The 27,157-nt window shown below is 46.0% G+C and overlaps 1 protein-coding gene across 1 annotated transcript in view; it reads right to left on the bottom strand.

Moving 5' to 3' along the window:
- Positions 1-27,157, bottom strand: part of fbxl17 (F-box and leucine-rich repeat protein 17) — a 257,819-nt gene that overhangs the window by 6,264 nt on the left and 224,398 nt on the right. Inside the window, exon 10 of the mRNA XM_080004656.1 lies at positions 16,062-16,204. Coding sequence (XP_079860782.1) covers positions 16,062-16,204 — 143 coding nt within the window. The remainder of the gene's footprint in view (positions 1-16,061; positions 16,205-27,157) is intronic.

Below are 27,157 nucleotides of genomic sequence, written 5' to 3'. Positions count from 1 at the left end.
CACTCCATCACCGTGTAAAATATACATTTACCACCAATAGCGGGCCTTTCCCCAGTAACCAGCACACTAAAACGCATCGTAAAGATGACAAATGCAACGGCGCTTTAGGTTCTCGGCGGAAAAAAATGAAAGGACACGCTCGTAAATTGATAATCAGATACACAAACACAGGGGTGCATATCATGCGCAATGTGCAAAGTGGGAGCGCCTCGTGAGGCTGTCTGGCGACCAAGAGCAGATAGACCGCCGATGCTGCTTTTAGCATAACATTATTAATGACCCCCGAAAAAATACCACACTGTGTGTGTGTGTGTGTGTGGGTGTGTATACATGAGAGAACCAGAAAGAAAACATCAGCTCAGCGGTCACGCTTTTTGACTTTGCCTCTTCTTTAAACTGAACTGATCCGATTGTTTCTTTTCCGCTGCGCTGGCCTCCACATCTTTCTTCATTCCCATTTTGCCTCTTTCTCTTTGTCCATGTGGCAGGCACCTCCAGCGCCTGGCCCATAAAGGGAGACAAACATCCCCAGACTACTGACTTTCTTGTCCACTGCCATGCAGAGAGTCCATCAGTCAGGCAGTAAATACATTTAGGGTAAATGTTTAGAAAGGCCATTTAGGCAGCAGAAGAATGCAGTGCATCAGATCTTAGTAAACGGCGGCTTAAACTGGGCCAGCTTTAAACAGAGCAGATTTATAGCGTTCTTTAAACTGCCCAGAGGAAAAGCCCCAGTTGTAAAGTTTCGAAATGAGTGGCCGGGTGAATGGAAGATAGTACCCGAGTGCTGATAAGATGGAGGAAAAGAAGGGAGGCAAAGGTAGACGTCGAAACGAGAAAGGATTTCACGGGTTCTAGGGTGGGGAAAAAAGCACAAATTACCATATACGCAATACTTTAAAAGCTTTGATTCGCTGGCACAGGGGGTTGATAAATACCGTGTCCTTCAGCGGGAACAGCTCAGAATTGAGGCGGCCTCCGAGCAGAGGCTTTGGTTTGGTTTTGCAGAATTCTATGGGACACCGTTCTGAACGCTCACCTTGAAAAAGGCAGGTGAGGCATTGCTCAGGACCGCTAGGGTCTGGTGCTACTCACACACTCCCATTTCTGCACAATATCAGAATGTCTGTTTTGTACTGAAAAAAAACGGCTGTGAATAGAGACGCGCACGCACGCACGCATGCACGCATGCACACAGACACACACACACACACACACACACACACACACACACACACACACACACACACACACAAAGTGGAGCAGGGATCAACTCAACAGGGTCAGAGCAGGAGATTCTGGGGCCAGGTTGTAAAACCTACACTCCATCATGCGTGACAAAGGTAACTGAGGGAACGGGCACGGGCCCTCCACCAATTATTCTCTCCACAGAATCTTATCTGTTTTATCTCAACAAAAACTTGTGTGAGAACATTCCATGACCTACAGTGACTCCGCTCACTTATTAGTTGAAGACCCAAATAAAAGATTGCAACTGAAATACTATCAGAGCTGAATCTAAAAATCTCAGCTCAAGACTGCCTCGATGACGCAGAGGACTAATCAATGCCTGCATGAAATAATAAGACAGACGTTGGTGCAATTTCTTTGAGTGACATTGAGTACAGATTTTGAATACTAAGCCTAGCTATCAATTCAATCATTTTATCATCAAGACCGAGCCAAACGTTATGTTTATATATTATGGGAGGGACAATAATTACATCTTCAATATAGACTTGAATAATGGTAAATGGCGTTGCATGGTTAAAGCTTTTCTAGCCACTAAGGCCACTCAAAGCGCTTCACATGTTACATGCCTCACACCCACCCGCATCCAGCGAGCCGTGCAAGGAGACAGCCAGCTTGTCGGGAGCTCTTAGGGGTTAGGTGTCTTGCTCAAGGACACCTCGGCAAATTAGCCGGGACACCGCTATCCCTTCAGTTTCCAGACGACCACTCAACCTCCAGAGCTACTGCCACGCCAATAAACATGGTGCTATGTTACTAATCTGCTATAAGTAAGGCATGGCAAAGCAAGTTTATTTGTACAGCACATTTAATACACACGCACATTCAAAATGCTTTGCATGAGATATTAAAGGCATTAGATACAAGCAGAATAATAAAAAAATAGAAATAAAATTCACTGAATCCGGTCAGAAATAAACATCTCCAAGATCTCCCAGAAGTGTGTTCCAAACATGACCAGCATAGCAACAAATGTTTAACCTGCACAAATGGTGCACCAAACGCTGCACCAGTCGGACTGGTTAAATGTTTTTTTTTGTGGGAGAAAGTAGATATGGAGGATTAATAGGCTGACAGGGACATGCAGAGAGAGAGAGAGAGAAAGAAAGAGAGAAGCAGACAGAGAGAGAGAGAGAGAAAGAATGTACTGTATGCTTGCCACTGCCTCAGATACTGCTGTAGTTGTAGTCAACGGTTCTGTTGACAGGACAAGGCTAAAAATGCTAAGACCACAGAATTCTCCCTTAACCCAAACAGCAGTATGAGGAGTACACACACACACACACACACACACACACACACACACACACACACACACACACACACACACACACACACACACACACACACACACACACACACACACACACACACACACACACACACACACACACACCTGTGCGCCAACAGTTGTTTGGAGCCGCCCAGAAACCATAGGGACAGATTCCAGAGCAGCTTACTGCGGTCGGACACAGGCAGAATTCCATAAGGAAAATCACAACAGGGCTGTTGTTTTTAATTTTGCCTTGCACGACACACTTCTCCTTCGCTCGGCCTCTAGGATAAATAAAGCACGAGCACACTCTGACCCAATACCGTCCAGAATACATGAAATGATAGAATGGTGACTTGAAACAGAATGTATAGCTGTGCTTTTGATCATGCAGAAGATGGAATCAATTGGGAACATGTTATAGGTTTTTCCCAAAGTTATGAGAGAGAACCACGAGAGCCAACGGGAGGAGTATGGCTTCATATTGTGAATCAAAAGTGATGTAAATGCTCAAGAAGACATTATTGTTTTAGGGCGCCCCTGAGAGGAGGAAACATATGGTCCGGTCTTATATCACTTTGTTCATCCAACCAACCGATTGATCAGTGGGTTAAAGGAAAACATTGCCGCTAATAACGTGGACGGCCAGTACTCATGGTCCATGTACATGGAGTGTACAAAACCATATCCACAGTGACATCATTCTCCTCGCCCTATAGAGGGTTCCAAATCCCTCCACAATGCCGGTCACAAGTGGAGTTAAAACAACCAAACTATGGCGACTTTTGTGCAGGTGGGAAGGGGCGGGAGCAACGACGATCATCCCCACATTGGCTCTCCTAACGAGCTGCCATCAGACACACTGCCGGTGATACACAGCCATGCTATGTAGGAAAACGTCGCGTGATGTTACACAAACACTGATTCGATATTTCCTCCAGGCCCTTCCAGCTTTGGCCGTTTCTTCCAGATAACATTAAAAAGTAAAAAAGTAAAGCCTCCAGAACCCTGACATAAGTAGCCAAGGCAGCGCTGTCATTACTCGTCCCCGCTAGTTGTGCCGTGCACCGCCCAGGCCGCCCCTGTTTCCATTTGTTTGGATTTCGATTTTGCCGCGTCATCTGTCTTTTTTGCCGCCCATCAAGTACAACTGAAGGTTCGACCCTGCCAAAAAAGAATGCACATGAGGTCATCCGAAAGTTTGTGCGCGTAATAGTCTTGCAAAAGTCATTTTTGCTTTCTGAAATGCCAGGACGGCAAACAGCGAAGCCTTGGCTCTTTTTCAGTCCAGACACCCCCTGCCCTCCATGGAGGCTCCCTGTAGGTCTCTGCCAGCGACTGATGTCAGGATAAAATCTGTGGATGGAGGAAGAAAGCTAGCTCGCCGGATCCGTGGGGGCGACATGGCGCAGGAGGTAGAACGGGTCGCCCGGTAATCAGAGGGTTAGATCCCGGGCTCCTCCCCGGCACTGCGTCAAAGTCTCCTTGAGCGAGACACTGAACCCCTAAGCGCTCTCGTCGAGCAGGTGTGCGCCTCGCACGGCCGCCGCCGCCGCCGTGTGGATGCGTGTGCGAATGGGTGAATGTGAGGCGTGTGCTCTAAGGCGCTTTGAGTGGTCGCACGTTTGGAAAACAGTACAAGATGCCGTCCACTTACCATTTTAACCGGCCCGAGTGATACAGACAATATTGTCGAGTACCATGAAAGTCATAGACATTGGCACCCCTGCAACTTGTGAAAAACGGTTGAAAGTCCTCAGCCCGTCATCCATCAAATGCTAAATGCATGCTCCTCACATTCACCCATGTGTATCCAGGCTATTTGTTTAGACTTTTCCTGAAAGCAGTCTGGAGTCAGACACCATGGCCACAGGCTAGAACCACGCTGTGACCACCTGCTGCGTCTTGCAGTGTTTGTCTGATGGGGAAACCCCCCCCCCCCAAAAAAAAAAGAAAACCAATTGTGCCAAACAGCATTGCATCTTTCTTGAATGAAAATATTCAGTTCACGGTCAACCTTGTCTGCGTTTGCACACGATGCCGCGATACACCCTGCTCCGTTTCTGAGGGTAAACACTGCAGGATGGAGGAGGAGGAGGAGGAGGAGGAGGAAGAAAGGAGGCGGATCCAGGGAGGAAACAGAGGGGGACGTTTGAAAGTTTGAAAACGAGTCCGACTAATTGAATAAACGAACGATCTGAGCGAAATCCACACAACTCAGACAACCTTGGCTGCCCTCGGATAGAAGAGGGAGCGGAACGGGTTGAAAAACACACCCAGGCCCAGAGAGAGCGAGAGCAAAAAAAAAAGAAAACAAAAAAGAAGGAAGGGACTAAAAACAGAGCAGGAGAGATGGATAGAAGTAGTGTGTGATCGTCTTCATTGGAGGTGAAGTCTAAGTGTGTATGTGTGTGTGAGTGTGAGTGTTGGTGCTGTGTGTGTGTGTGTGTGTGTGTGTGTGTGTGTGTGTGTGTGTGTGTGTGTGTGTGTGTGTGTGTGTGTCGGTGCGTCTGTGTGCGCATGTGTGTGTGTGGAGTTTTACTGAAGGACAATTCTGAGATTCCTTTCACATACTCTGAACTCTGTCAGTCTCTCACTTTATTTCCCCTCTCTCCTTCAACCCCCTCATCCTCCTCCTCCTCCTCCTGCCCTTTAGAAACAAGATGAAGGGATGATCAGGAGGTGGCTTCAGCTAAGACGCCAATCAATACGGGGATGAGACTCAAGATTACATTGAAGATCGCAAAATGGCAAATGACTCTTTCAAAACAGTTTCTCGACTTTGAAGGTCCAGGTCTGAGCCAGCGCTCGGCCAAAGCCGGGCGTCCCACCCCGGGCGTCCACCCCGCGCTGGCTCGCGCTACGACCAGGGCCCCCAACCGGCTGGAGGAACGGACACCGGAGACGCAAATGAACGATAATTTAAGAGGCGCAAAAAAAAAACCAACAAAAAAAAACAAAAAAAAAAAACGCGACCCCGTTTCATGTCAATGCTCCAGAACCAAAAAAATGTTACCGTTCCGGAAAATGTTCCGTTACTTGTTTCCGTTGTTTTGTTTTGTTTTTTTATTCCGTCAAACATTTAATCGAAACAAAACATCGAAAATGCTGGTTCCGCTGGGAATGATCCGATCCCAAACGAAAGAAATGCTTTTTTCTTTTTCCAGATGTTGTTGTGACTCGGCCAACGCCGCAGCCATTTCCCCTCCTTTTCTCCGTCCGTTTGGAACGAGCCCCCCCCCCCAGGTTGTGGTCGACTGCAAACTCTCACTTCCTAAATAACCACTAAAGGCTTTGCGCAGTACTGCCCCAATACATCATCTTTGTTTTCCTCCATTTAAACCTCGAGGCCCTTAACAATTAGAGTCTTGTTTACGTCGGCAAACGGCTGCACTGTGCCTATCTGTGTGTAGTCCCCAGAAGCGTGATGGGCCGGCGCAGCGGCCATATTGATTGGAACGTCTGTTGTTTTAACAAGGTCTGTCTGGTCGCTCTATCCGGGGGGGCGGGGGTTGCCACGGATCCCTACCTGGTTCCCCAAATGCCAGAGCGCTTCGGCGGGGAGAGGAAGGAAGAGCAGGATTCAGAAATGCTCACGCAGGACATCGCTCATCCGAGCAATTTTCCGAAAGGCGGGGAAAGTGGCTCCGGCTGCCACCGTAATCTGTACGTATTTGTCCATTTTCTGAGATTGGTCAATTCTTTCTAATCTTCCGCTTCTAATTTGCTCCGCTCGGAAGGCCGCCTATTATATTATTTTCTGTCCTGTTTCCTCATCTTTACCATTACTAAGGTAAACATAGCTCACTGTACCGGCCGTTCCCCGCCCCCCCTCGAGGGCCGGCGGCGCTCCCCGGGTCCCGGCTCGGTGCTGACGGCGCGGGTTCTGCTTTCCTCACCGTCTCGCGAGCCGCGACGCCGCCCACTCTCGTGAAGGAGTCGGAGAACCAGAGCGGGGCGCTCGGGCGGGGAGCGGAGTGAAGTAAAAATAGAAGTTAATTCCAAAGGTGAGAAGGAAGAGGAAATGAGCGCTGCGGAAACATTGCACTGAGTGACGCGCGACAGGACCAGAGTGGAATTCCTTCAACCGATGGAACGCGGCCCAAACGCCGTTCACGTGCGGGATAACAACAACTAAGCGGGTCTGACAAACTTGCGCGAGCAGCGTCTAAAAAGTGACCGGGGGAGGGCTGTCTTGATTTTGGTATTCGACACAGAAAGGGCTGGGCGACTCGCTTCGGGAGCCAAGCTTTTTCTGAAACGCACGCGAGGGCTGCGGCCGGGCTGAAGCGATCTGCTTTTCAGAAGATGAAGGCCCTTTTTCCCAGGCTCTTTCAACCGACTTCTTCAAAAGGCCGTCTGAGGGTCAGAGACAAAAGAGGACAAAATGAATTGATTTGATTATTTTGGGGCAAGGCCGGATCAATAGCATTCTTTCTCCCTTGTCGGAACAGGGTGTTTTGGCCCTGAGGGCAGGAGCGTAACCAGCGGAGGCGGACGGAGTATGCCATTTACCCGAGCCCAGGGGGGGTTCTGATCTCAATGCGCCATTATGAAGTACGCTAACAGCAAATAGCATAAATTCCTGTTGTAGAACACACACTCTTATACAATGACATGTCACATTTTAGCACTCACAGGCACACACGCAGACACAAAGGAAATCCTTCAGGCAGACAAAGAAAATTCACGGGATAAACCGACCCTTTTCCCGTAAAAAAAAAAAAGCCAACTCGGGTCTGAAATGATTAAAGGGAGCCTGAACGAGGGAGGAATTCAGACAACTGAATCAGTTGAACGAACGGGGAGAAAATATAAAAAAATAAAAATAAATTCTACAAATTTGCCCAAAAATGCAGCAGGACTCGCACAGTATTCAGCCTTCCACGCAGTAAAATCTATACACTACTGAAGCTAGTATATATAAAGTGTGACAGGGAAGAGAAAAAAAATCGATCCTTCACACTGCTCCATATGGGAAGTGCCAGCTGGATCCTGTTAGCAGTTGCCTAAACGAATTCCACACCTTCCAAGTTCTGTGACGTCCAGGGAAACAGTTACATTAAAATTCCCCCGCGTTTTTTGACAATTCCAAATAAATTGACACGGGGGCGAGAGGCAGAGCGCTGCCTGGGCCGTCCTCGCCGCGCGCCTCAAGGTTATCACGAGGCGGCGTGTTTGTCCAGGAGTGACAGGGCCCACTCGGAAACCTGACTCCACATCAGTTAGTGCGGGAGGAAGGCATCTGGGGAAAAGGAGGAAGGGGGAGTGGGGGGAGGTGGCGAGGGGGGACGGAGGGAGAGGGATTGCGGGTGTGCGTGAGAGAGAAGAAGAGAGAGCGAGAAATAGAAGCGAGTGGGCAGGACACTGGGGGAGAAAATGGATTTTAACACGCTTTAATCTATCATCTGGACGGTGGTGAGGGATAGGCGGAGGGTAGCGGCGATGAGAATTGGGATAAAAAGAGCTTGCCCCACGGTAAGTTGTCGCCCCTCGTGATGCAAATCTCTAATTTAGATTTGCCAAAAAAAAAAGAAAAAAAAGAAAGAGACTTCCCGCGTACTCCGCATATTCTGTCCTCTCCGAAAGCACCGGGTTCTCCCCAGGGAAATCGCCAGATGAAGGATGCAGGATATTGACATAATTCCCATGCAGCATTTTCCAAAACACACTCGCTCACCACTTGTCCTGAAGAACAAAAACAACAACAACAACAAAAAAATTGGATACAGCCGCGTCGAACTGCATACGCTAAACTCTTTCTACTGCTCACAAAGCGGAGGCAGCAGGTAATTCACAAAGAGCTCGGACCGGTGCCACTGTTGAGAAGCCCTCGGCGACGGCAGTTAAGACATGCGTGGATTGGTGGGTAAATATTGGGGAAAGCGCCGGAGGTGCGCAGCGGTTGGAGGACGGTGCTCAACTCCGCAATCGGCGGCTTTGGCCGTCGCTCCTCTCGGTATGAACATTGGCAAACGGAAACAAACAAGATAAATTCGTAGCCTCTTAAACGTGACGCTCTGCGCTCTGTCCCTGAGTCTGGCAACCCTTCCTACTGTACTACTTTCACCCTGAGCCGCACCGCTGTCTGTGAATTAACTATCAAACAAATACACTTTCCACTTTCATGGTTCTCTCATCCAGGACCTTGACATCCGGAGCAAGACGCAGAGCTTTTCAGAGCCGAGGCAGGGATGTAATGAAGCCCCGCTGAACTAATGTGAATGCTTTCGAAGAAAAAAAAAAGTTACACACTTATTAAGAGAGGGGTGGAGGGATGGATGGATGGACGCATGAATGAATGAATAAATGAATAAAAGGAAAAACTGTCATGTTAAGCGCTGGAGTACCTGAGAGCTCAGTGCACTGCAGCATTTAGAAAACGCTCTGCAAATCCAAAAGTGTCCAAGGAACTGCATACCAAAGGGCTTTGCAAATAGGAAAAACACAACCGCCTCACCGGAATACACAAACGCAAAAAACACAATTACGGAAACAAAAAAGCCAATTACGGAAGTGAGCCACAATGGATGCACCGATTTATCTGCAAGATATATTGAATTGAATTATTTTGTGTCTGTAATAAGAATTTATACAAGTAATAACCTGGATCCGCAACTATCACCAGACGAAGACCACCACGTCCAAATCCTTCATGCAATTAATGAATAGAAAAGAACAACTTTTATATCAATCCACGCTTTCTATTCAAGACATTTATGTTTGATATTCCAGAGAAAACGGCGTCTACCGGCTCTGTGATAGCGTTGTGTCGTTCGCGAACGATTCAAATCTTTTGAACCGACTGAACTGAATCGCCACCTGAAACCATTCCTTCATCAGTCACTTTGTGTTCACTCTGCGGAGTGAATCCTGCGAACGGATCAGTGATTCACTGAATCACTGATCCGTTCGCATTTTCACCCAAAAGATTCCAATAGTTCACGAACGACAATCAAAGAGCCGGTAGATGCCGTTTTATCTGAAGTATCCCACTTAAATGGCTGAAATAGAATATTGGTATAAAAGTTGTTTTTTCTATTTATTAATTGCATATATTAATATTTTATTGCTGATAAATCGGAGCATCTGTTGTGGCTCACTTCTGTAATGTTGCAGCTTTTGCGTTTTCGTTTTCCGTTAATGCGGCTGTGTTCTTCCGTTAATGCGGCTGTGTTTCCCGCTGATGCGGTTGTGTTTTCCTTTAATGCGGTTGTGTTTTCCGTTAATGCGGTTGTGTTTTGCGGTAATGCGGTTGTGTTTTCCGTTAGCGCGGTTGTGTTTTCCGTGAGTGCGGTTGTGTTTTCCGTTAGTGCTGTTGTGTTTTTCGTATATGCGAAGCGTTTCGCTCTGCAGTTCCTTTGACACATCTGGATTTACAGCGCGTTTTCTAAATGCTGCACACGTGTTAATTTGCTTGTGTTTTGTCTATTTTCATGTGTTTTCTCAGGTTGCAGTGGGTTGAGCTCTCAGGGCAACCGTAGTGGAGAATAGATTCATGATGAACATACCGTATATAGAGAAATGTCGCATAAAGAGGGATTATTACCCTTTTAAGCAGGGACATTTTGTTCTGAGGGGAACTGGAAGTTGAGTGCTATTCTCGTATTGACTTGTATTGCAAGGAAACTGACGGTGATCCAACAACCTTTGTTTTTCCCCCAGAGGCACAGTCAGTAATGAGAAACATTTTAACCAAGATCGAATTTGACACAGCTCAAGATTTCACTGCTCCGATGTGCAAATCCAGCACGGCTTAATAATTCTGAATTGTCAAATGTCACCTCTGAAAGTTCAGAAAACACTGACTTCCCGGCCTTGAGGAAATTCACACCTGGAAATTAGCCTCGAGTATTGATTGATATTGTTGAAGGATAAATCAAATCAATTATGAAATACAATAAATGCACCGGGTACTTATGTAATATTTCATAATGTCTACCAATCAAAGCCGATAATTCAATTCAATTTGACAGATATTTGTTATGGCGCTGTTTTCAGCAAAACTATTTGCTGTGGAATTAGACTGCTCATCACTTTGAATATCTCAAGGTGAAACACAGAAAAGGTTCCAGGCATGTATTGAAGTCCTTGTAAAGGGAATTCAGTGATTTGTTTCTAAGCAGGTTATAAATGTCAGAAAGTAATGCAATGCAAACATGTGAAAAGACTGAACAATGTAGTACTGGGTTGTGGAGTTAGACCGTTAAACTGTTTCTCGCCAGTTTTGTGGTTCCGGATTTTTGGGGCGGGGCTAAATCGTGACCCCGATGACCTGTACAAGGTCAGACTTTGCATGGCCCCGCCCCCAACACTATATAAACACCAGGTCGGAAACAGAGCATCAGCGGTGAAATAAGCTAAACCAAGCTAAGCCAACAGAACAGCACAGAGTTTGGTCCAAGACGCTGTTTTGGGAATTAACACCTGGGAGTATAAGACATCTTCATGCCGCTCCCCCGGCGTTGCGCCCACCAGCAGGAATATAAATCAGCGCCTATGTGCTCGGAAAAAAAAATACAAATAAAGAACAGTCCCGTCGGCAGCGCGGTGCGGCGTTTGTAGACGTTAGCATTAGCTGCATGCTAGCAGGCCGTGGCGCTCGGACCTGGCCTGGGGAGGAGCCGGCGGGGGGCACCGGAGAGCAAGGAGCCCCGCAGCCGGACGGCGGCGCTTTGAGGTGAGCAACCAGAGACACAGGACTGGAGTCACAGAACATTTAAACATGGAAGTTACTCCAATGTAAACGTTTATACATTATTATTACACGGTTGACGCGATTGGGCGGTGGTATCAGCGTCTCCAGCGGACACGCCCCCAGCGTCTCAGAGCAGAGGAGTACTGGCTATTTTTTCATGATTTTGAAACGTAATTTTGTAAACCGAAGCTGATTTTAATCATTCGAATCTGCCTGGTTGTTTATTAACACGTTGTACTGTGGTGTGAGAAACTCAAGAACAATTTGATTTTCACTTCACAGGCTCCTTAAGTGAAGTGGGGTTCTCCTTCATTCAGTGGGAAGAAGGAAGCTCAGGGGATGGAGGTGAAGGCAGAGCGTGGTCACCGCCGTCCTGAGGCAGAACACAACACACCACTCTCCTGGTCCAAATCCCACTCGCATCTCTTCACCTCTGTTAGTCACAGCCACTGCAACTCTCTGCGTCCTCGGTAATAATGAGCTATCGCCACGTCCTTCTCTCCCTCAGAGCTAAATTGGCATCACCCTCGCTTTCTCTGCCTTCGCATTCCACTCTCACTCTCTCGCTCTCCCTCTAACCTGACCGTGACCGGGCCCCTTTCTCCCCGAACAAAATAAACAATGTAAAATAACACAAAAACAAGAATAAATATAGCCGCAGGCGGCAATGCACGGTGTCCAGGTTAGTCACAGCAATTGCACCAATCGCAATAATGGGATCAATTGAAGACAGTTCAATTAAACGCCTGAAGCTGCTCCCACACAGGATGCGCTGAGCTCTGAACTGCATTGGTGTGTCTTGGTTGCTCCGCGCAGAGTAGTAATATTTCATACAGGCCAACTGAACTTATAATAATAATATTATAATAATAATGCCATAAATACAATATCCGCTACCGAAAGCGGCTTCAGAGTCACACCCTGCACATATGTAACAAATCGGATGATGATGTCACAACGTGCTCTGCTCCTCTACTTCCGGTTCCTTCCGCTCATTCAGAAAAACTTTACGTTTTCGTTTTTTTTTTTTACCAACCCCTGCTAGAGACATGGTCCAATGGTAATCAAACTTGGATCACAACATGTCTCGGCTGCTGATAGTTTTGAGTCGGTGGGTTTCCCGGTTTCTGAGCGCCAGGCACTTTCAAAGGACCGCGACTGGATTAAGATGAGACGGTGCACACAGTTGAAATCCCCGTTTCCGGTGAGGGCTGCCACTTCCGGTTCCGGTGACGTCTTTGCTGTGCTTTACCTCGTTGAGATGAGATGCTACACACTGTTGACTCAATACAGATGAGGACGTTTCTGGTTCCGGCGAGAGCTACCACTTCTGGTCCTGGTGACGTCTTCGCTGGTGCACTGGCTGCTGGTGCTGGTGCTGCTGCACCAGTACGCTAACCTTATACCTTAACTGGTGTTGTCGTTGCTGCTGCTAACCTTGTACCTAAACTTGACTCTGGCTTACCTTATACCTCAACTTAACGAAGCCTTATACCTCGACTTAACCATCTCTAACCCGAGTGACCTTTCCGGTTCCGGTGAGAGCTACTACTTCCGGTTCCGGTGACGTCTTTGCGGGTACGTTGCTGCTGGTGTCGATGTTGTTGCTGCCGTTGTTGCTGTTTCTGTGGCTGATGTTGCTGCTGTTGTCGTTTTCTGTTGCTGTTGCTGCCACTGTGGTCGGAGTCGCTTTTATTGTTGTTTTTGTTGTCTTTGTTGTTGCTTTTGTTGTTGCTGTTGTTTCATGGGCGTTCTTTTGTAATGACTAATGACTTTCTTATTTGTATCTCTTTGTAAAGCGCATTGTGTTGCCCTGGTATGAAATGCGCTCTATGAATAAAGTGTGACTTGTCTTGACTTTCAGCCGGAGAATGTCTTGGAGAATCATAATAATAAATATAGCTGCAGGTAGCAACACTGTACGTGGGGTCCAGGCTAGTCGTGTGACGTGTGTGAGGTAATGATGTTCAAGGCCTATTTGCAATGCTGTAGATGACATACAACCAGATAATTGTCTGGAATGGAATACACACGTCCGTGATATTTTTTAACAAATCTGACGCTGGTGGTCATTCTCCCTCTCTCTAGGTCTTTTTTGGGGTGTGTTTTCTAGTTAAGATTGTGTAATTGCTTGCGGTTATGGTTACAACTCACCGCAATTCAGTAAGATTGTTTACATTGATATCTCTGCAATGTCTATAAATTCTGAAGGTGGTGTTATTGCGTGTCAGATCTCCTCAGAAGCGTACATGTTTATGACACCTAATATGTGCTTTGTTTCATCCAATTGTCTTCTGGTTATACTTTAACCAAATTATTTTCAAACAGAATAAAGGTAAATCGTAATAAATATGTAATATGTAATGTAATGTAGTATAGTTTCTATTACAACTAACTACAATTCAGGAAGACTGTAAACGACATTGTTGTGTTCCAAACACAACACCTACCGCGTGTTTAACGGTGATTATCTCTGCGCTTCTGCATATGAAGTCTGTCAGAGTTTGAATCTTATATTCCTTCAGTTAAAGTCCAATCGAATAGTCCAGTGAGCAGATAAAATATCTGCAGTATTTACAAATGGCAGATCTAATGTCAGGCAGTTGTTGCGAGCCGCCATTTTGCACATGCGGAAATTAATTACACGTCAATATTGACGCCATGACACGCTTGTCCGTGACCCATCAGAGGTCTGCAATGCAATCACCTGACCCTTGTGGAGATGAGACATGCAGTGATTTTTTATTTTTTTTACTAACTTCTCCTACAAAAATGGGCAGATTTGGATCAAACTCGGAAGACGGCATGTCAGAACTGCCCCGAATACAAATTGCATATAATTGCATATTGCAATGTTACAATTGCTTTTGTATTGCAATACGGAGAACATAGCTTAACGGGGGAGTGGGGGAAAAAATAAAATGAACAATCAAAAGAAACTGATTAAAAAAACAAAATAAAACAAAAAACACACACAAAGAGTAAGGGAGTTAATTTGAGTCATGTCATTTAAGGGCGCAAAGTGTCCAACTCCTATGCTCTCCGCTCCAGTAGAATCAATTCGAGCTTCATTTATCATCAGCATCCACTCAGCGGAGAGAGCAATTCCAGGCTAAAATCGGACCATAGATGAAGGAATGGATGGATGGATGGATGGATGGACGTGTGAATTTATGTATGCACATACGGATAGAAGAATGGACAAATAGAGAAAGATAGAGGGGAGGACATACAGAATGATGGATAGATTGAAGGATATATGGATAGAAGGATGGTCAAGAGATGGATACATGCATGGATGACGGATGAATGGATGGAAGAATAAATAGATAGAGATAATAGACATTCACACAATTCGTCAAGTGGGCCAGAAAATGAACTTTAAGCAGAATAATTTCTAATTCCGGTAAAGCCATTCCCGGAATAGATTTTTAATAGTGTGGCCATAGATATCGATTCCTGGGTCACAGAGTCACAGAGGAGGAGCGAACTGAATGAAAATGGAATATAAGTGATCACCTGCAATGTAATGTTGTTACTTTTTATTACTCACAGTTAAAGATGATAGATGAGCACTCATGTCGGCTATAATGTGCTTTGCATGGACCACTACATCACTGAGACCCTACATATCCCCAGCTAATATGGTTTAGTTTTATGAAAGCACTACATAAAGGAGCAAAATATGATGCATGTGCGCGCTTGTCTCATGTTAAGATCTCTGCATGGTGCTCTTCATCAGATACAAATACATAGGGTCAAAACCTACAGCCCCGCTTTACAGGCCTGTCTTACTGCAGCTCGTCAGAATCCCGGCACCATCGCTTCCTGACTAACACCCTAAACAACACCACTCACACCGCCTTACTCTACAGCGGAGGCTTCTTTTTCACCATTTTCACCCCTATGACCTGAAACATGTTTCCGTGAGGAGAACTGGCTCATTAAACCAATCCAGGCACTTTTGCCATGAGACCCTTCGCCGCGTCCCCACAGGTGGCGTGGCACACGGGGCTGCACGGTGCGTGCGCTGCCGGTAGATGGTCCTGGTGTCAGCCAGCTGCTCACTTCACCTACCTTGTCTCCCCTCAAGCCACTCATATCAGACTCGGGGATGCAGCAATAATTGGCTGCAAAAGTAGAGTGGAAATGAACCAATTGCAGAAACAGAGAGCGTTGTTGCCATGGCACTAGAAGCCGCATGCTTTAGTCAGATGGGCGATTGCATTGAATGCGTGAGGCCAGATGAGGAGGTAAAAAGGGCTTTGGCAAAGATTTACCCTCTGGTCATGATGGGCCAGATATGATAGGAGTCATTTCGATATGTTCCTCCCTCGTCTCTGAGCTCCATATAGCCTCATCGACCTTTCCAGAACAGCAATACTACTGGACACAATGGGCAGGGACTGTGCCACAAACCACTATTTAACTGGTCAGTAGCCTTGACACCGGACTTACTATGCATATATGAATGTATACGTGGTTGGGAGTCGGTATTATACGAAAACACACACACACACACACACACACACACACACACACACACACACACACACACACACACACACACACACACACAGTGTCAAATCACAGGAGCAGAACAGAATAATCTCTGGTGCTCATAAATGTTATTTCAGTGATTATTTTAGTGTTAAATAATACAAATCAGTGTTAAAAAGCATGGCACAGAGGAGCAGGCAGTCAGATTCCCATTAATTTTTTTGATCATTTGTCTCTTTATTTTCTCCAACGGCGTAGCACACTGCAACCATGCATGAAGTAAACACTATAGTTGTGATACAGACACATCTTCTGGGCCGCAGTGCAGAGACTTGTTACCTTGTCACATCTCATGAGGCCGAGGTAGCGGAGGGATTTGCTGCTCTGGGCGATCTGCGTGGCTCCCTGGTCCGTGATGTCCTTGCACCAGCCAGCGTCCACAGTCTCTATGGTGCTACTGTACTGGCCAATAGCTATCAGAGCTGGGGACACAGGAGAGAGGGAAGGTGTTAGTCTGATAACCTTTTACATGCAAATGTGCCAGCGACTTTTTCTTCCTGTGCAAGATGAACAAAAAAAGCCGGGATAACACCAGGGCAAATCATCTGGGCTGCTGCTGTCGCCCATGATGCTGCTGTTTATACAGCACCTGAGGAACACAACCTGCTCCTTTAGACAGCAGCTACACACACACACACACACACGCACGCACGCACGCACGCACACACACACACACACACACACACACACACACACACACACGCACGCGCACGCGCACTCAAATACATTCTTGTTTAAAAGGGCTGCAGGAATAATCCATTAGAGCGTTGGCATGTGTCACAGCAGTGCCAAGGTAAGGACGCTGTGCCAGGTTAAGTGGGGAACCCTGCCAGTGTATCCATAATTTCTGTAAACATATATATGTGTGTGTGTGTGTGTGTGTGTGTGTGTGTGTGTGTGTGTGTGTGTGTGTGTGTGGGGGGGGGGGGGGGGGGGGGGGGGTATTGCTGCCAGGGTAGGGATATGGTGCCAAGATAAATAGTGTTCATGGAGACAACTGTCTGTCTGTCATTATCTGGGGGCACATTCCCATTGGGACTCAAACATATTTACTCGCAAACACACAGACACACACTTGCCGCAGCCAGAAATGCAAAATGGCATTTCACACTTTCGGCTTTGGACCGCCGATAATTCTTGCCGTACGGCCTCCAAACAGTTGAGATTTTACCTGGAGAAAATCCATCTCAGACAAACATGTCGACAGAAACACGCAGCGGGTCGTCCTTATCAATCTTTGACCCGTCAATTGTTCAGCAGATGGAGAGGACCTGTGCTTCACCGGTCGATTAATAGTTCCGCTCCGTGATTGATTGGGACGGTCCGGGCTTTGTTCCTCACTCTCTCACAGCATCGCTAATAAGGGTGGGAAGACTGCGGGAGGAGCGGGGAACGAGAGGAAGATGAAAGAAGCGGAGTAAAAAAAAAAAAAAAGAAACCACAGAGCCTTTGACAGCACCTTCACATGCTTACTTAGCCTCAGCATTGTTTTCCTCCCCGGCAGAGTCCCCTATCTCGCAGAAATCCATTTCCCTTCAAACTCTTACAAACAAGCCATAAGATCAAACCTCCTCACTTTTACACAAAAGACAAAATACTCCTCTTTACGACTCCTTTTCCAAGGAGGGAACCTCCCTTCTCTTTCCTTCGTACCTCGACGGCGCTCGTCTCTCTCCGACCAAAATCATTTATATTCCATTTTAATCAACAGGAGGCTTCCCCCGGCGACAGACTGAATGTGCTCGTGTTAACTTGGTAAAAATGTAGTTTTATTCAACTTATAAGGATTGAATCAGAAAAGCCGGATGGAAACGGAACATTCTGATAATAAATTCTTCAACGGGGAAAACTTTTTTCCCCCCGTGGCTGCTTGAGGGCAAAAGAGTCGTCAGCTTGTACCCGAAGGAGGATGGAAATGAATCATTTTATGCTTTTTAAATCAACTGCGTGCATTTCTTCCTCTCCTCCGCTCAGCCGGGGCTATGTGTATCCTGCGCGCGCTCGCACACACACACACACACACACACACACACACACACACACACACACACACACACACACACACACACACACACACACACACACACACACACACACAGGCACAGGCACTAACAAACACACAGGCATAATCCCATGTACAGTATGTAACATATGTAATATATAGCCCGAGGCAATTGGAGAGCTGCACATGTGGTTCCGTTTGTGTTCCAGCGTGCTCTTGGATGCCACGCATAATGGCATATTACGACTAAACAGGCAGCAACGGGGCTTTGAAGATACATACATGTTCCATGTGAGACGGCACCGCGGGGAAGAGGGCTGCATGGGGCCCAGATGGGAGCAAAACGAGAGGGACGGCAAGCGCGGTTATCTCACCAGTGCCGACCTGGCAGAGCATTTCAAGGGAGACGCTGTGTGTGTGTGTGTGTGTGTGTGTGTGTGTGTGTGTGTGTGTGTGTGTGTGTACGTGCATTTCTATGCGCTTGCATATAACAAAATGCGTGCACGTCCTCGTCGGTCCCCCACCCCCCAGTGTCAGGTCCAGTCAGATGATCCGAAACCTGATTACTCCTCTGAGGCTTAAACGCTGTTACCGCTGCCTTTCAGAGAGGCCAGGAGGTCGACGGAGGTTTGCAGAGGGGACACAAGGAACCAATAAGAGGAAGAGGGTTTTAAACTAAATGGGGGCAGAAAGGCACAGTGTGTTCAAAGAACATTTCAGGTTACACTTCTCAGACAACTCCCCCATGCCGCATCCTCCCGGCCGACCTCCCCTAAACTTAATTCACCTCGGCTCTCCTTGCCTCAGCCTCGCTAAATGGGAGGAGAGGGCGGGGCAGGTGCCCTCCACGCTGAATATATTACAGGGGAGAGTGAATACATTGCCCGTCCATTTCCTAATTGTTGTTTCTTGACGGACTCACCTACTGTAAGCTCCAAAACCATCTGCCCTGCTGTAATGACAGTGGACCGGCTCCAGATTGTGTCAAGAAAGCATGCGTCGGCTTTAAGAACGGAGAGGGCAGAAATAAAAAGGTAGCAAACACCAACGACGAGTTAACCTTTAAGGCAACCGAAAGATGCATTGGTGCCTTTTTCAGAGCCGGCCAAGTCCTGGGCTGTTTAGGCCTTTTTAGCTCTGTATCAACAAGTTCATCTGGATGCTATTATGGGCTAATATCCCTGAGCAACGCTTGCTTACTCCCCCCCCTCTCTATTTTCTCTCTCTCTACTGGTCCTTTGATCCTCTGTCAGGAGACAGTAAACCCCATCCAATTTCTGTTGCCATTGGAAATCATTGGCCATTCATGCAACAGGAGGGCTTTCAGCTAAACCTGTTTACTACAGCAGAGTGCTGTTCAGGTCGACAGACATGGAGTTTGCAATCTGAGCCCGGAGCTTCCATTGTCGAGGAACGGTAGAACACAGCAGAAGAGGTGCATAAATACACCGCACGTGTGCAAAAACACAAATCTTTGCACTGCGATTCTTTTTTCCCCCCCATTATTCTACTGTACAGTTGTCATCAATTTTGGATGTTAATCGATCGTGGGTAAAATCAGGCTACATTTTGAGAATGCGCGCGCGCGCGCACACACACACACACACACACACACACACACACACACACACACACACACACACACACACACACACACACACACACACACACACACACACACACACACACACACACACACTTCACATATGAAGGTCCATAGGAGCAGCAAATTGTCTTTCCTCACTGATAATGATTTTCTGTCTGAGAAACGGATGAAGTGATATGCAAGAGAAAGTAAGGTTAAAAAAGGGGTATGAGAGGCAGAGGAGAAAAGAGGAGAAAATCCCATTCTGGCATCAGGGGCTGTGATTGAGTGGTGACTACACACTCTGACGGTAATGAGGACACACTCCGCTGCCCTGTCTGGAAATGGCTTTCAGAGCCGGCTAGCCAAGGTAATAAATATATAGAGGGTGAGATTGTGCGAATATACGTATATATATATATATATATATATATATATATATATATATATTTTTTTTATATAACTATATATATATCGACGCAGTGAGAGAGGGGGAGAGAGAGGCAGAGAAAGAGGGAGAGCAAAGTCTTTGATGTCTATGTCGCGTATGCCCGCTTTAGTGCGAAAGGAGAAAGAGAGAGACAGAGCTTGACCTCAAATCCTGGATATCATTCATTTTGAGCACGGCGCAGTTCACCTCTGGGCTCCCACATCTGTTACCAGGGGGAAAATGCGACGTCACCAGACGAGAACTTGACGGGGGATCACCGCTGAAAAGCCAGAGCCTCCAGTTCATCATGTTGTCCCCCGGGATTTGTATCTTCTTATAAATACATCCATTAATCCTTCAGTCAATCAGCTGAGCCGGGCTTGTCCAGTCCCTTTGGGAAAAATATCATTATTCTTAGAGCGAAAGCTAATCTTTTGATTTTTATTTGACTTGTTGATTGATGGGTGCTTTATGCTGGAAGATATACAGCGCATACATGCGGCGTATTGATTAATTGTTCCTTTCGCGTTCTTTTGGGAAACCACCACGGAGACACATGTGGCACGTGTGAATCCACAGATGGAGGGCTTTAAAAACAAGTACATTTGACTTCGTTAAGCCCTCGCAATACGCCGGGAAAAACAACGAGCGAAAACGGCGAAAGGTTTCGATTAGGAATCTGCCAAAGGTGACAAGTGTTCAGCCGGGTCCAACAATCGTGCATAAATTGAAACCTCATGGCACCCCATTAACCACCGCGCTATCTCCAGGCACTCGCTCCTAATCTAACCAAACGTTATTCCCGTCCCCTATCAGCTGTTATCCGAGCCCATAAACAAATGGATTTATCTGAACGTCCAGGCAATCCTAGGTATAGCTAACCTCTCTCCGGGGAAAGGGGTCAGGAGATGGTCAAGCCGGCGATGACCGCAACGTGAGAAGAAACTCTGTCTTAATCGGCTCTATTTCCCCGGCTAAACTCCGGGGCTGCAGGGGTTAAGCATCATTTAGGGGATTATTAGATATTCACTTATTACATTCTACTAAATGATGGTGTGCCATTACAGCTACCTTATTGCCCTGAACCCGTTCCCCCCCTCCTGCCTCCTGTAACCCTATACGCCGTGCTCTGCGCCCTGATGAAGACGGAACGCTTACTGGAGACATGATGGTCCATGGAAAAGATTTACAGCAAAGCGCCTTGGTGTGTTGTGTGTGTGTGTGTGTGTGTGTGTGTGTGTGTTGGGGTGTTTGCACGCGCGTGTGTTAAAATAGCAACGGGCACAACGGAGAAAGGCATTATTACAGTTGATGTATTCCAGAGGACGAAACTGTCACGTCTAATACGAAACATATTCATTCTGCTCATTGCGTTAGGGCTTTAAAAAAAACCCGCCTCTCAACTTGTCCTCTGTACTGTTCTGCGGTGTGATCAAACCCCCGGCAGGAGGCCCCTTTCACCCTCTGCGGTGCAAAGTGGTGTTACACTCGCATATTATCACGTTTCCCGGCCTCGTTATGCAGGGAACTGAAACGGAAAAACATTTGACTAATAATTGCTGGGAAATATTCCTGGATCTGGCCTCCTCGTGCGTATTTGTGTGTACATATCTCTGCGGGTCTGTTTGTTGTCAAGCAATATTTTCACGACAGAAAAATTTGGCGTACACACGTGTATGCACATTTGCGTGCGCTCACACACACACACACACACACACAGAGACACACACACACACTGTTTGCCTCAAAAACTGCAGTCATGCATGCAGTAATGACCATGTAATACCGACTTCATAACCCAAGCATACATCAGGAAGCCATAAAACAAACATGTGGTCGGCCATTAGCCACTTTGAAGCGCCGGTGACCCGGTCGGTCCAATTGGTTAACGCCGCGCTCTCGCCTTCAAAGTAAACTCGCTCACCTGACCGGGGTCAACCCCAGAGCCAAGACTAACTTAGTAAACAGAGTTAGGGTAGAAAAGCTCTCGCCGAGGCGGCGGAGCCGAAAATAAAACTTGTTACGGGGCTGTGAGAACCAAGGAGAAATGGAAGAGGCTTTATAAAAAAAAAAAAAAAAAAAAAAAAAAAAAAAAAAAGGGATTTGGGGGGAAAAACCCAGTCATGCTGTGGACTTAAAGGTCAATCTTGAACTTGAGCTATATCTGGAGAGCTGGAGATATAGGAGATTATTGAGATAGAAAGAGAAGAGAGGAGGCCTGGAGGAATGGTGAGGTTGTACAAGGAGACGTTTATTGCCCCGACGTTTTGGGCAAACACAATCAAAGGCGGGGGAGAACCACAATGAGCCTGCCACTAATATGGCAGCTTACTGGAGAGCCGCACAGGGCGAGGGGGGAGATTGAGTTGGACACAAGGAGGAGGGAGAGCACTTTATGGTGCGACATGCTCGATCTGGGAAATTAATTAGCCAGAGGGTAGGGAGAGGGCAGCGTGCCTGCTTTGCTGTATGTGTTGGGTTGGGATGTGTGTGTGTGTGTGTGTGTGTGTGTGTGTGTGTGTGTGTGTGTGTGTGTGTGTGTGTGTGTGTGCGCGCGTGTGTAGTCAAGGCATGGGCATCCACCCAATCAGTCTCTGATCTGATGTAAACCAGCTGACACATACCGTTTTATGGTTGTGTGTTTGTGCGTGTGTGTGTGTGTGTGTGTGTGTGTGTGTGTGTGTGTGTGTGTGTGTGTGTGTGTGTGTGTGTAAGGCTGTGTGAGAGAGTGGGTGAGGGAGAGAGAGAGATAGAGAAAGAAAGAGAGCAATCAGCAGGCCCTGAAACATTTAAGTGGTGTGACAGGGACACAACAAAAAACAACCTTGTTATAATATGGCAGTCTACCATCTGAAGAAAAAAAATTGCAGTACACTAAATCACACGCGCACACACATTTATATGCTGGCTCACACACACACACACACACACATAAACACCAACACAAGCACACACCCCTGTGCCCACCTCACACTGAGCAGATATGACTGATAACCTTGTAAAAGGGATGTGAAGTTTGAAGTGGAAAAGGGAGATTGGACAGGCAAGGTGAACAGATGATAGGAGAGAGAGAGAGAGAGAGAGAGAGAGGGCGAGAGGGCGAGAGAGAGAGAGGGATGGGGGGCGCGAGACAGAGAGGGAGAGTGATAGGCAAGGACAGATAGACAGAGCGAACAGACAAGGAGAGCGAGGCCAGGCGATAAATCAATATTATCGTTATTGTCTTTCAGCAGAATTGCGTCTCGATGAAATTAAGACGTCGTCAAACCGCGACGCCCCGGTGCTCCGCAGCGGATGAAGGGTGGCCACCAGATATTAATTAAACCTTCTCAAAACGGGAGTCGAGGGTCGTTTAAGGGGAGAGTTTTGGTGGGTTTTGTTTTGTTTCTACATCATGACAAATGACTCAACAAGAGTCTTGAATATATCAGTAGATCACATCATGGTTGACAACAGTCTGGTTCAGACAATGTACATTTTGTATCAACCCTTTATTATTCTTTATTTTTTTTTCTCTAAGGCCAGAAAATGTATCAGATTTTTTATTTTATTTTTATTTTTTCATCATTTCATCATAAAAGTAAGACGATAAAGCTCCGTTTGGACTGTAAACACAATGGATACCTGGCCGATATGCTGGCTCAGCTTCATAAAAGTAAATGGTACAGTCAGCTTTTCCAGTCATACGACTCAAAGCGCTTTACAGTGCATCACACCTGACATTCACCCATTCACACACACATTCATACACCCACATTTCAGCACGCCACCGGGAGCAGCCGGGGACCTCCTGAGCTACCGGCCCCCCTCAGTAGAGCCTCATACACTTATATCACACAAGATAACACAATGCATAGAAAACCAAACCACGCGTTGTTTTGTCCAGGTAGTGTGAATCTAACGAGGGTGAATGTCACTCATCGCTCAGATCAGAAGAACCGGAATTAGGCTTGACCGGCCGAGTGCGCTCCCACATCCAACTCTTGGTACTTACAGAGCAACAGTCACGAAAGAAGTAGATTACGCTCCATTGGTAATCAAACAGTGAGCCTTCACTCAAATGGTTCAATACCAATTACTGTCTCATTAGAACCCGAAACTAGATTTACTGTATATATATGAAAAATTGGCCAAAGAGACATTTGAAGATGTGTGGGCCTATGTATGTATCCGTGCATGTGTGCGTGTGTGTGTGTTCTCCAGGTAGTTTGCAAGTTGTTGTTTTGTTTTTTTCCATCCCGATTCTTCAAAGACAACAGCAGGGAGGAGAACTCAAAAAACCACCCAGTGTCTCACAAAGTCTGCCCAGCCCACCCCCCATCGCCATCAGCAGTAAAAACAGGATATTAAGCTCTATTTCAAAGCAACGGCACCACTGCTCCCATCCACCTCTCCTTTGAGGATATTAATGCCTCTCTCTCTCTCTCTCCCCCTCTCTCGCTGCATCTCTCTCTCTCTCTCTCTCTCTCTCCATCCTCCGCCTCTCTCTCTCTCTCTCTCTCTCTCTCTATCCCCCTCACTCACTCCCTCCCTCCCTCCCTCTCTCGTTTTTAGGTTGTGTACAACAGGAACGCTCCCCTCCAATTCCGCCACCAGAGATGGAAGGGCATAAAGCTTAACAACTTTAATTTAAGATGAGGAGGCGAGAGGGGAGAGCAGGGGAGTGGAGGGGAGATTAAAAAAAATGGAATAGAGAGAGAGAGAGAGAGAGAGAGAGAGTAAAGAGGAAGAGGAAGACGACAGAAGGGAGTCTAAGTCAGTGTGTGTGTCTGGCTGGAGTTAGTTATGGGTTTGGTTATGGATTAGGGCTAATCCTTTAGCAAGGGGAGCAGGACTTAAAGGTAATTACACGCTGCTATGAGATCCAGTGGCGCTCTTACATTACGCTTATTAAGATACAGAAGGAAACTGGCTGATCTTACATAACGCTCGGGGCACAGCGCAGGTTTCCGTGCCAGTGAGGCTGGAAGGCATTACGACGCTGATTTCGAGAATCTCCTGGCACTTGTTCGGCATTGTGATAGCCGGGAATAATGCGGGTGTTAACCTGAGTTGTTTATCCCAGAAACAATGGGGGGAGTTAAAGTGGTAATCCGCGCCATTATTTTGTTGAAAGAATCCTATACTTGATTCTTTTCTTTTGAGAAAGAGCCATTCAATGTGTTTGCGTTACGTGCTCCTCTTTATGCATCATATGCCGACTGTATCTCGTATCCCTAAAAAGGAATAAACAAAATGGATGGATAGAGTATCGACACCATTTTTCATTCCAATAAAGTTGAGATTACATGACATTAATTCAAGTCCGGGGAGATTCTCCCCCCTTTCATTTTAGCCCACGCTGACCTAACACACACTTTCTGTGTGTGTGTGTGTGTGTGTGTGTGTGTGTGTGCGTGCGTGTGTGTGTCTCTACGTGTTGGCTGGTGTGCGGGGCGTTAACCTGAACCCTAGTTAGACCTTTAGCAAATGTTCAAACAGCAATTAGTTACAGAGCAATTAGGGCTAGCAGGCCATTGATAAGAGGCTGCCCCCAGCTTTTCCATCCACCCCGCCCCCACGACTTAAAAAAGCCTGTGCTCATGACCCTATAAATAATAATAATAATAATTTTAAAAAGCTCCTAAAAAAACAGCACCATGTTGCAACGATTAATAGAGGAAAAAAAAAGATTGCAGCGTTTTGGGGGAAAAAGCTCAACAGGTCGGTTGGGAAGCAACTCGCACACACACACACACACACTGAAACACACACTAACATCAAGCAAAAAACCACAGAGGGCTGAAAAACATTGACCTGTCTGATGCGTTGACACGACCCCGACACTCCCTGTCGCTGCGTTACGAACAGAGAGCAGACGGCTGATCCAGGACAAAAAATAAAATAAAAAAATAAAAAGTTGAAAGCATTTAAATATGGTCAATGATAAAAGCAGTTCAAGGTGAATTCTTTTTAGTTCTAAAGGCAATACAGGAAGAAATAAAAAGATAACAGCGTGCAGGCTGGCAACGAGGCGGTGCAAGAATATTGAATAATAAAGAATAACGAGGATATTTTCAATGCTGATTTTAACTGATGCTTTTGAATGAAATCACTGAGGTGGTGGTGGTGATGCATGACCTCCTCGCTGCCACTACAGAGAAATAAACGTAAAGAAGAGCCTTGGATCTCTTGAATGTGTTAACTATACACCCCTGAGCTGAAAAAAACAAGTGCTGATTGTGCACACTCTCACATGGTTTGAGTTTGTAAAGTAGAAAATTAAGTTGCTTGTATGCAGAGACTCAAGGTTATCATCAACCAAAATAAAACAATCAAAACTACAAAAAGTAAAGTGAAAGTAAAAATAAGAAATACAAAAAAAAAAAAAAAAAAGTCAATTTATAAGAAAAATTAAATAGTACGATACAACACGATTTCATTTCCCCAAAAACCTACTGGTGTCTCCTCGGTGTTCCCTGGCTTTTTCTTTGTCTTTCTCGCTATTCCTCACCTCTGTCCCTTACACAGAGTCTAAACGGCTTATGAGAGCTTATAACCGCACTCAGTTGCTTCTCGCCAAAAGCTATTTAGCAAAGTTTAAAGCCTCTGTGATGTTTTGGAATCGATACCTGGATGCAACTCAAACACAAGTTTAGCACCATTATTGTTTATGGTGCACTCGCATAAGCACAAAAAGACAGAGCGGCGCGCGCGCACACACACACACACACACACACACACACACAGATCACGCTAACAGAGCACATTCATTTTCATGCACTCAGTGTTTTTGATCAATACCTGGCAATGGATCAAACACCTTCTTCCAGTTTATGACCAACCTTTCCCATGGCTCGCTCATGTCCCAACCTATCATTCCAGGTTTGACGGCTTCCCATGAAATTGATAAGCTCACTTAAATGAAAAATGACAGTTTAAGAACCTTGTTTTAGTTTTTTTTTTTAGTTTTGTTTTATTTTTTCCGACCCCTTTTTCCGACCCCTTTCTAATAATCTAGAAATGTCTCGTAACAAAAAAAAACAAAAAACACCAGAAGTGAAGCACATTGCTGCGTGTGAGGAAGCAACGAAAGAGATGAACAGAACAACATCCTCACTGCAGGACCGAATTATCAAGCATATTCAACTGGGAGGACGCTATAGAAAATCAAAGGTTTTATTGTTCGAAAAAAAATAAAAAAATAATAAAAAATAAAAATAAAAAAATAAAATATATATATATATATATATATATATATATATATATAACTGTACTTGTAAATGTACTTATTATTGTTAATAAATAAATTATTATCATTAAATATCAACCAATTATTCTGCACGGCACAATGCCGCATGCCTCTACAGGGAAGGTCA

This window comes from Zeus faber (genome assembly GCF_960531495.2).
Source record: "Zeus faber genome assembly, chromosome: 7".
NCBI classification, from domain to species: Eukaryota; Metazoa; Chordata; class Actinopteri; order Zeiformes; family Zeidae; genus Zeus; species Zeus faber.
This window is presented reverse-complemented; position numbering and strand designations above follow the sequence as displayed.